Raw genomic sequence first — 11938 nt, forward strand, 5'->3', positions numbered from 1 at the left:
ATATGCATACACATATACATTTATATATAAAATATATCGTATCTACAGATGGCTGACAAATTCAAAGGAAAACAAGTGGCTCTATTATGTTGTGGGGGCTTTTTTTTTTGGCATTATCTGGGTCTCCTTGTTCTTCTGTCTGATCTCCTTTATCATATGATGAAACATTTCAATCGTGATCAGCGTGGACTCTTCTAGGATGGCAATGTCCCCATCCACAGTGCGTGAGAGTCTGATAAGTATTATGTATATTATGTAAATCATATGACCTGGCACCAGACCTCAACCCAGTTAAACACATCTGTGAGATTTTGGGCCCACATTTTACACAGCACTCTCCACTCTCATCATCAAAACACCAATTGAGGGAACAACTTTTGTAAGAATACTGTTCATCCTTTCAGTACAATGCCAGAGATATGTTGAATCTATGTCAAGGTGCATTGAAGATGTTCTGGTGGCTCGTGGTGCCCCAACGCTTTTAAGGTTTTTCCAACAGCTGCCTGTTTGAGAGAATGCAATATTTAAATAGCAAATATTGTAACATTTAAAGGCACATTAAATCTCAGGTACTTAATATAGCATTGTCCTGGGGGGGTGGGGGTGGGGGGGGGTCTTAGCTGACAGTTGAAACCCTCCATGAAACAGTATTAACTCACAATCCACATGAAAATGGTTCCGCTGCAAGATCTGTGTTTATATTCACTTAGACTAAGCTAGTAATTATGTTTTGCACTCACTTGTGTGAGCCTTGGAATGAGTTTGCATGAGGGTAGCATCACTGTAGACCTGCATGGTGGACAGTCAGTGCTTCTGTGCTCTAGTAATGCTGAGACTGCTCAATGCTGAGCTGCATTGAGAACAGGTTTAGAGAGCTTGAATGCCTTCTGCTGAGGCAGGCCATCCCACTAGCTACTCTTTGCAGCTCTGCTCACCTTTGTATCCCCTCCACAATGATGGAATGAGAGCACCAGTGCTCATTGTTCTCAAGCCAATGGGAATGGTCCAAATGACTTTAGCTATGCATGTATGCATATGTGCATGCATGGTACACATGTGGCATGAATGTCATTTGCCTCAAACCCTGGCCTCCACTCCCATGACCAGGTGAACTGGGCGTCATTTAGCAGGACAGCCAATCAGAGGTCAGAGCTTTGGATTTATGCCAGGGATTTTAGGCCTAAACGTTGTTGGCCAAAGGCTGTTTTTGCAACATCAAATAAACAACTTTGTGAGACAAGATGCCCTACACACCACCAGGCTTTTTTTGTGACCGGCTAATCCGGGAGAGAGAGAGAAAGGATGGAGAAGGATCTGTGACCAAACCTCTTCGATTCAGTGGCCAGGACTTTAAGACCCTGAAACAGGATTGTCTTCAGAAAAAAGTGCTATTTGAGGATGATACCTTCCCAGCCAGTGTGGATTCCCTGGGTTACAAGGAACTGGGCCCCAAGTCCAGCAAGGTCAAGAACATTGTCTGGAAAAGACCCAAGGTAGGTCTGGGAAGGGGACAGAGATTACTACTATAGTCAAACTACAATTTTGAAAGAGCAGGTAATGGTTTAATTTAATGAATTCATTAAATGTTACAAAACTGGAAGTATTTGTAATTCTTCATACAGCATAGCTATAGGTAATGATATTCTTAGTTGTGTATTATAAGGCTCAAATGAATCACCCTTTGATTAAAGTTTACCCATGTAACAGAGATGGACAAAGCAAGCATAACATTTAATCCTCATTATAATAGTGGAATCGAATGAAATGCAGAGAACACAGTTTAACATACTATGTAAGGTTTATAAACGCCTGGTGCTGAATATTTATCAATGCATCAATTAATGGTTTTGTATAAACTCTGTGAATGATGAAGTTGCATCCTTAGTTGTACCATTTGACCATTTTAATCCTAAATGGTATTAATTATTTTGCAACACACCGCCTATAATCAAATATAGTTACCTGCATGGATAAATGTACTCATTCCAATGTATTTTTAAACTAACCACCAACTATTAGGAGTAACCAATATATAGTATAAGTAGTGTTTTTTTCTTTACGGTATGTATTTCTACATAGATGATAAAATACATCAATTGCAAAGTTAAATTGATATTAGATTGTGTTGCAACATTATACACTTAAATACCAATAAATATGATTATGCGGTGTAATTTAGCTTCTGTTTCAGTACTGATATTGTACTCAACTGCCTTGCAGGATATTTGTGATAATCCACAGTTCATCGTTGGAGGTGCCAGCAGAACAGACATCTGTCAGGGAGACTTGGGTAAGATTAGTTCAATGTAAGTGATTAATTACAGTACAGACAATTCTGTAATGAGCCTGGTCACCACTGCCATAGTTTTACATTCCTGTCTGGACCATAGTATTATTTAATGGATGCTTTTTGAGCTGCAGTTAATAGGCTCACAGCCCAGCAGGGGCCCCTTGATATTGTGACTACTCTAGTGGAAGGGAATCTGGCTGGCAGCACTTCTCATTGTTGTGTGCTCTATACGAGCAATAAAAAGAGACTAAAGTCACAAAGGTTGTCTATAGGGCAGATACATGGCGTGTTCCATTGTGCAATCCAAAAATGCTAAAGTCAGCACTGTGGGCCCCTGTTTTTGGTGCTAATATTGCATACATATTCAGTATATACTGGGGTCCAAAAGTCTGAGGCTACATTGAAACTCTGGGAATTTTCTTTCATTTAAAACTGGAAATAATCATAAAGTTTGTTTTTTTTACATTTCAGTGAATGGAAATGTTCAATGTGCTCAATAATTTTGCACTATTTATATATATATATATATATATATATATATATATATATATATATATATATATATATATATATATATATATATATATATACAGTTTTGTATATTTGGTTAATTATTTATTGATCATTAATTATAATAGTGCTATTTGGTGAAATATTTGAGGTTGTAATCAGCTAAAGTGAAACATCTAGTTATATATTAAAATACATACAGTAACTATGTAGGTCAACTAAACACCTTCAGTTATATGTCTTAAAGCATATTATTTAGTAACTATGATTAACTACATTGAAACTCCTGAATATAAGTCTGAACCTGTGAGTTTCATGGAAATCTTGATATATGGCAGATTAGCATTTAGTTTTACATCAGCATTATTACATGATATATTTTCTGCCACTAATCTGGGTATGGCTGTGGTAGATTTTCATTCCATTTGCATTAAAGTATTATGAGAAAATATGATCTCCAGTTCTTGATTTGATCCTGAGCAGAGTTTTGTGTGTCCTCCCTGGGTCCATGTGGGTTTCCTATGGGTTCTTCTGTTTCCTCCTACATCCAAAAAACATGTTAATGACTCAAAATTGCCCTTAGGTATGAATGTGTAAATTGGTTGTGTGCATGGTGTATTCCTGCCTCATGCCCAGCTTTCCCAGGATCAGGATAAACACCAGGACCTTGACCAAGATAAAGCGACTAGTAAAGACAAATTAATTAATTAATATTATATTTAACATTTTCTCTGGTCTCTGTAGGAGACTGCTGGCTGCTTGCTGCCATTGCTTGCCTTACTCTGAACGATAAGCTACTGTATCGGGTTGTTCCTCAAGAGCAGAGTTTCTCTGAAAATTATGCAGGAATCTTTCATTTTCAGGTTGGTGCTAGTCATTAACATTGGTCTAATGCTATGTCTCGATGCTGGTAGTATTTCTAACACATGTTCTCTCTGTTTATTATTAAAGTTCTGGCGTTATGGTGACTGGGTGGATGTTGTGGTTGATGATCGGATTCCTACCATCAATAACCAGCTGGTGTTCACCAAGTCTGCTGAGAGGAATGAATTCTGGAGCGTTCTTCTTGAGAAAGCATATGCCAAGTAAGACTCTCATTGATTTCCTTCACCATGCTGTTCATATGTAGTCTGAAATTGTCTCAGAGTGGAAACAATGTCTTGTGCTTATAATTACTCAGGCTGCATGGTTCTTACGAGACTCTGAAAGGTGGAAACACGGCTGAGGGAATGGAAGACTTCACTGGAGGAGTAACTGAGTTCTATGAAATGAAGGATGCACCCAAAGAACTTTACAAGATCATGAAAAAGGCCTTGGAGCGAGGCTCCCTCATGGGTTGCTCTATTGATGTAGGTTACACTGAATACAGAAATTGATTTCTTCCTGTTTACATTTGCACATAAACATTTGCACACATAAATGTGCACTAGCAGTGGGCGACATGACAAAGATTTTTCTACTACACACTATATATCACAATATATAGGTTTGCTAACCAACCAATGAAACAGTAACGGTGAATTTAAAAAAAAACAAAAAAAACAATGAGAAACATTTTAATAATGCATTTGTTCTCTGTTTACAAAATACACTGAAAATGAATGATAAATTAAAAATCAGTAAACAATGAACAGCTAAACAGCTCCTTCCAATCATACGTACCAAATACTGACCCACGAACGATTGTGATTACTATATATATATATATATATATATATATATATATATATATATATATAATTATTATTATTATTATTGCAATCTTGATATATAACCATATTGCTATCCCTAATGTAAAATACTAATTTATGTCTTTTGAAAAATCCTGCTACAAGGGATTTTTGTAAGAGGTTTTGAGCAAATCTGTTATCTCCAGCCTGGTAATAGAGATGAGTATTGTTGCTGTTGTTGTTTTTATCCCAGGCCTTGGTCCCAGCCCGCCTGGAAACTCGCACCACGACTGGGCTAGTGAAAGGTCATGCCTATTCTGTAATTGCTGTGGATGAGGTAAAGAAAGTGTAAGACCGCATGAAATTAAATTGCTCTCCAACTGAACAAATGGAAGTTTAGAAACTTCTAAGTTTGTTGTAGAAATGCTTATTGAGCACCAGCATGATTGAAGCTGTTCTCATTAATGATAACTGTGGTTCTAGTGTAAACAGAGCGCACAAAAAGAATCTAAAGTGCGTCTGGTGCGTCTCCGTAATCCATGGGGCCAAGTGGAGTGGAACGGACCATGGAGTGATAAGTAAGTGACTTTTTGGAAGGAGTTTTCACAAGTAATCATTCTCAACTGTGCAGTAGCAGTATTACTAACATTGTAATCCCTGGCGGCTTTATGTAGTTCAAAGGAGTGGTCTACCATCTCTAAGGAAGAAAAAGAAAAATTGCATCAACAGATTGCAGAAGATGGAGAATTCTGGTGAGTAAATCTACAATTCTGCTTTGAATTTTGAACAAACAGTATAAGCAGTATAAAGACCAGTGACGTTTCAGCAAATGTTTTTTCCCCCCATATTGTGTAGGATGTCCTTTGCTGATTTCATGAAGAACTACACCAAGCTTGAAATCTGTAACCTGACCCCTGATGCTCTGGATGATGATAAGCTCCACAAGTGGACAGTGTCTGTGAATGAGGGCCGCTGGGTAAGAGGCTGCTCTGCTGGAGGCTGCAGAAATTATTTAGGTAAGCAGTTTGATTCATGCTCATGTAAATGAAAAGTCTTAGTCTTACCCTCTTTAAGTAATGGTTTATATGTACAGTTGAATCCAGAAGTCTGTCTCCCCCTTGGGTGTTTATTTGAAAATGAAATCATTCCAAAAACTTTCAATAAAATGTGGGTATAGCCTGCAACAACAGGCTATGACATATGGCAAAATTAACTATTTCTAAATAGAAAAATATTTTGTAAGAATGTTTGCCATGAACCTCTGTCAGCATTATAACAGAGTTGATGGTTAAACATGGCCAATTAGTGTTAGAGCAGATATTTTAGGAAGAATGACAGGTGAATATTAGAGAATAAGATAAGAGATTACAAAAGCTTCTAGGATATAAATGTATACAAGATATTACAGAATATTTATATCACATTCAGAAAGGGAAACACAAAATTTTAGACTGATAGAATTTTGTTTTGTTCACTCAGAATCTATTAACACTATCGTAACACTATTTGGGCATTTTGGTTCGATAATGAAAGAGCATTGGTAAAATCTAAATGGCTTGTTGATACAAATTAATATTCTGTTCTACATTTTATATAATTTAAGGGTGTACAAATGTTTGCATGCAACTATATTTGAGTATATAATATATTAACTATATTGTGTGTATTTATATATTAACTATGTGTACCTTTTCTCACTCTGTGTAGACACATTTTGGACAAACCCACAGTATCGTCTTTGCCTTCTTGAGGAGGATGACGACCTGGACAACAGTGAGGCAGTCTGCTCTTTCGTGGTGGCTCTCATGCAGAAAAACAGAAGAAAAGAACGCAAACTGGGTGCCAGTTTATTCACTATTGGATTTTCCATCTATGAGGTACTGGGGTTAAGGGCATGCCAGTAAATAGCATCTATATAATTATTTCTTTCCTGTAGTGCTTAAACAGAATTAAAAATACATGAATTTGAAGAGTAAATCATTTTTAAAGAAATTTTTATTATGTGAAAATGCAGTTTTTATGTATAATATTATGATGTAATATTAAACAACTGATGCGTTTTTATTAAGTTAAAGTGTCATCTTGTGTTTTTTTCTCATTTGTCCATAGGTGCCAAAGGAGGTATGGAAAAATGATGGAGAGAAGTGCTTGGACCCCTGAGTGCACTCTCCTCTCTCTCTCTCTCTCTCTCTCTCTCTCTCTCTCTCGTAGAAGCTGAGTAGTGTGCATTGTGTACACTACTGTGTGCATGCTCTTCTTCCCTTACCAGTTTTACCTGAAACTGAATTGTTCTCTCTCAGCTAACCACATTACACTGTTCTGATTGATTTTGTATAATGTTTTTGTCCTGCTTTGTCTGTCTGTCAGATGCATGGTAACAAGCAGCACATGCAGAAGGAATTCTTCCAGCTGAACTCATCCAAGGCTCGCAGCAAGGCCTACATTAACTTGCGGGAGGTGACTCAACGCTTCAGGCTGAGCCCTGGGGAGTATGTCATTGTGCCTTCCACCTATGAGCCCCACCAGGAAGGCGAGTTTCTCCTCCGTGTCTTCTCCGAAAAGAAGAATGTCTCTGAGTGAGTAGGATAGATGGCTGTGTGAGTTTTGAGTTGTACAGCACAGCCAGAATCTTGACTCTCAAGTCCATCCATCCATCCATCCATTTTCTGTACCGCTTATCCTTACTGGGTCACAGAGAACCTGGAGCCTATCCAAGGGAGCATAGGGTTCAATGCGGGGGCACCCTGGGCAGGGTGCCAATTCTTAAGTTCATGTTATTATTATTTTTCTATAACTGTCCTACAAAGCCATGCATAATTCGCCTGTTAGAGTGGATAACATGTTAAACATAGTCAGTTAACGTTAGCAAAACTTATCTCAACATGCTTTTTTGAATTATATGGAGGTCATGCCTTCTAGCTATCATGGGCACAGACTCACCGGAACTTGGCAGTTGACGACTGGAAAAAGACCAGGTGATTTTTTTTCTAATCTTCAACTGTCTAGATCCAGTGAGCCTGTGCCCACTGTAGCCTCAGATGATTGTTCTTGGCTGACAGGAGTGGAACCTGATGTGGTCTTCTGCTGTTGTAGCTCATCCACCTCAAGGTTCGATGTCTTGTGCATGCTACACCAACAACTATACAATGATTAAAGTCGCAGAGATCACTTTTCCTTAATTCTGATGATTTATGTGAACACTACCTGAAACTCTTGACCTGTATCTGCATGAATTTTTTTGCATTGTGTTGCTGTCATATGATTGGTTGATTGAATAACTGCATGAATGTGCAGTTTTACAGATGTTCTTAATAAAATGGATGGTGAGTGTATGCCAAAATAATACTTGAGTAGAGTAAAGAAGTACAATTACTCAAGTATTTTCCACCCCTAAATATAAAGACGACACATAGTTAAATTAAAAAGTAATGTGGAAGGATTGAACAGTGAAAGACAATTGGATGAACATTTAATTTAGGGAAAATGTTGGTGATGGAGCAGCTATCAGCTCCAGTTGTGCTTGTTCATTTAATTTAATTTAAAAAAAATTTCATTAGTGACCACTGTTTGTTGATTCCTGCCTAGGGAAATAGAGAACAGGATCAAAGCTGACCATCCAGTGGTGAGTGCTGCATATGGCATCTTTAATTCAATATTTTTTGTCATCTAGTTTAACATCTTATACATAAAATCTGCTATAAGGCTGAAAGAAGAAGTTGGAGATCTCATTTCAGTGGATGTCATCTCATTTCAATGGAACGCCTTGGTCCCTGCACTGTATACCAAAGACTATTAGTCAGTAACCTGATGGAACAAGTTCTTCGCTTTATTTGCACTATTAGCATCTATTAGGAGTGTTATCCGGTTGCTTCATGTACTGTTCATTGGTATGAGAGTTTGTTTGAAAGCATCCGCAGTAGAATACCTGTTTACATGTAATGAACATATAATTAAAAAGTGTCCAGTCTGTGACAATACTTTTACCTTTGCCACTTAACTCCAATGCTAACTCAGCCAGCTCCAGCCTCAGCAGGGGACGAGACTGAGGAGGACCAGCATTTCCGCACCATTTTTCAGCAGATAGCTGGCGATGTGAGTACTAGGGAGCCAGAGAAAGCTGGGGGGACAGAGAGTATGGTTCTGGAGGGGGGAGGGGGAGCAACCGATAAAAAACTAGAAACACTAGTAATAATTTTCACTTTGAAAATGTCTGCAATATGTTTATTGTTCTCTCTGATCATACAGGAAATGGAGATCTCGGCCAACGAGCTGAGAAACGTCCTGTTCAGGGTGTTGGCTGAGAGTATGTATATTTCTATGATTATTATCACTTACGGTTACATGCATTCATTCATCTACAAAACCACCTTCACTTTCTCGACCTTCACAGACAAGGACATGAATAAAGAGGGCTTCAGTCTAGAGAGCTGCCGTAGCATGATTGCCTTCATGGATGTATCCTTTGGAAAAAGATCTGTACATGCAGCATGTGCTCGGGAATTCACTTTTTACTAGTTGAACCACAAAATACATACATTACGCACTTCCTACTTAAAAGATTTGTAATATACAGTGTATAATGGACTACACTTTGATTGATAAACAATTCTTTCAAAACAGTTTCTACCCCTGAGGGACAAACTGAAGGACAGTTTATGGTGCTAGAATAGAACCTAAGTGTCTATCTTGACCCTATTTGCCAGTTGCTTATAATTTGATGTTCATGAAGGAAGATGGGAAATGTAGCCCTGTATATTGACCTTGACTGTGATGTTTAGATGGATGGAACAGGCAGACTCAATCTACAAGAGTGTAGACAGTTGTGGAATAAGATCAAAGAGTGGCAGGTTTGGGGTCTTCTGTTTTCCCATGCTTTGAAACTTTGCACATACTCTACATACTGTTCCGCCTGACAGACTTTTCTTCTGCAGGAAATCTTTAAGCACTATGAAGCTGAGCAGACTGGCTTCATCAGCAGCTATGAGATGAGAAATGCAATCAATGATGCAGGTAAGAATTATACGATTATTTCAAATATTAGCACTGCCATTCTTTCTGTTTAATTTAGCATTTTTGCTGTTTTGTAATCTCTGTCATGTAGACCTACTGTGCTGCAAGGTTTTCTCTAACATAAGGGTTAGCTCAGTTTCTAAGGCTCTTAAGAATTGAGACATGGCAGTGAATATCAACAACTACTACAATATTTTAAGGCAGCACTCAAATAATAACTCACACATAGCAAAAATAATGTCAATGACCAAAATCAATTGAATGAATAATGTATAGGTGACTATTCTAGTATGAATTCTAGTATCAGTTAACAATTCAAGTATTTACAGATAAAGATTTCTTAATTAAGCAATATCACACGAGCAAGAGGGCAGTTATACTCACTTTGGCTGGAAGTAATCAGCGTTGTGTCCGTATACAGTATAACCCCACTCTTGCTTGTGCAAAACTGATTTTATACAAAAGTTCTATAAACAAGAAATTAATAATGAGTACCTGACATTTTGGACACAATATGGCCAAATGTTTTGTTTATTTTTGCTCCACTAGAGGAAATAGATCCTAGAGAAGCTACACTCACTTTATAGCCTGTCGGCTCACATCGATGTGTATGTTCCCGTTAAAGGTGCATTTTAAGTCAAAAGTTATGTTTATATTATAAGAGTTATAAATATGTATCACTTGCCATGTCCGCTGATGTTACTCTACTGTAGAAAGGTTTTCAGTTTAACAAACTATCGCTAGAATTGGAATTTTATGTGGTGAACATTGACAAAAACAGAGTGATACAGTGATACGTCCCAGTGTGGTTACACTAAATATAAGCACTCTTGGAACACTACTTGTCCAATCAAATGAGTGTACCAGAACTAACTGTTGTATAACGCTGCTGAAATTTACTAGACATATTCATTTTTTTTTTGTTGAAGTTGTTTTGAAATATGAATTAGTTCTAACGGACTTGTCACTGTGCAGTCATGTGTGTTATGTGTCATTCAGGGTTCCGTCTCAACAACCCACTGTACAACATTGTGACAATGCGTTACGCCAATGAGAACATGAACATCGACTTTGACAGCTTTGTCAGCTGTCTTGTGCGTTTGGAGGGGATGTTCAGTAAGTGGTGTTATCCATTTGCATCTAAACTGTGATTAAAATAGATCACTTTGACAAAATTTCTGCTAATACTGTAACATTCTTTACTTTACACAAAGCAAACTTGGTCTCTTTCCAGGAGCGTTCCAGGCCTTTGATCAGGATGGAGACGGCACTATCAGGCTGTCTATAATGGAGGTATATAACTCAAATGTTAGTTTAAAAGGGAGTTTGTTGATTGATGTTCCTCGGCATTAAGTACAGTAGGTTGATGATATACAGCTCAACAGACACACAGACCATCCACACCTTTAATATTCATAAGGATTGTGTCAGATTTTCAGCAGCAGTTGTGATTGGACTATATACAGCTGTTCATATGTTTATGTCCGACTCTGAATTGTTACTTTCTCACAGTGGCTCCAGTTGACCCTGTATGCCTAAACACACTCAGGATCCAGGTGAACCCAAAGAACAGGACCAGAACCACCAGCCTTTACCTCAAACTCAATGTTCCAAACCTCCACCACTTCTCTCTGTGTATTTTTAGCCTTGATATAGCACAATTGTTTACAATCTTCACATAAAGTAGTCATTACTAAACTTTAACACCATTCCACATACCGGAGAGTCCAGTACAGGAGACATGGCATTCACATGTAGTCAGGCATGTCATCATCTCTTCAACCGCATGTTTTAGACCATGTGAAAGGTTTTGCAGTACTGAAGCCTCCTAAGTGTCCTGAGGCTCATCTTCTGTGTACACGGTGGCACCATTCATCTCTAGAATTCTGTTTTATCCTACAACACTTTTACTTTATTTCCTTCCTTAACTGCACTGCTCAAGGTTTCACGCCACATTTTGCTACTGTTCATACACTTTCATTTTGTTCCTCTTTAGGCCCGTCTTCTGATCTCTTTCTCACTCATATACCCACACCTGAAACCTCTTGCTTCCTGTTACAATACAGTACCTCAGATTTTTCTTTGAATACCTCTGCTCTGTTTTTTACTAACTGGCTGTGATAAACAAATCCATGAACTTGAATTAGATAAAAGATCAGTTTTCACACATTTCACTTTCAGGCTATTCACTTTTGTTGTCGGAAGCTCCCTCTGTCTTTGTTTCCACAAGCCTGTTAGTAAGTTGTTTGGTGGAAAAAAAAACATTAACAGCAAGAGGAAATACCTAACAGAACCCACTCAAATGCAGAACTCAGAAATGTGTTCAGAGTTTGTTTCCACTGCATACGTGGAGATTAAACTTTTCTTTTGGTGATGAATACATTTAAGGTTTGGTCAGAAGAGTATACCAAGTTCTTTACCTCTTTATTCAAATAAATGACTTCAGTTCTTGGCTCAA

The 11938-nt window shown here is 38.0% G+C and overlaps 1 protein-coding gene across 1 annotated transcript; it reads left to right on the forward strand.

Annotated features, from left to right (window-relative positions):
* Positions 1 to 619: 619 nt before the first annotated feature.
* capn3a (calpain 3a, (p94)) lies at positions 620 to 11938 on the forward strand. Its single transcript, XM_017475763.3, has 21 exons — positions 620 to 1493; positions 2221 to 2290; positions 3545 to 3663; positions 3752 to 3885; positions 3981 to 4149; positions 4724 to 4807; positions 4954 to 5048; positions 5145 to 5222; positions 5326 to 5486; positions 6178 to 6347; positions 6580 to 6591; positions 6838 to 7046; positions 8056 to 8092; positions 8485 to 8562; positions 8716 to 8773; positions 8861 to 8925; positions 9249 to 9317; positions 9402 to 9480; positions 10480 to 10596; positions 10715 to 10773; positions 10993 to 11938. The coding sequence occupies exons 1-21, from the start codon at positions 1242 to 1244 to the stop codon at positions 11017 to 11019; spliced, it is 2142 nt and encodes a 713-aa protein (XP_017331252.2). The 5' UTR covers positions 620 to 1241; the 3' UTR covers positions 11020 to 11938.

This window comes from Ictalurus punctatus, chromosome 9 (assembly GCF_001660625.3).
Source record: "Ictalurus punctatus breed USDA103 chromosome 9, Coco_2.0, whole genome shotgun sequence".
Taxonomy (NCBI): Eukaryota; Metazoa; Chordata; class Actinopteri; order Siluriformes; family Ictaluridae; genus Ictalurus; species Ictalurus punctatus.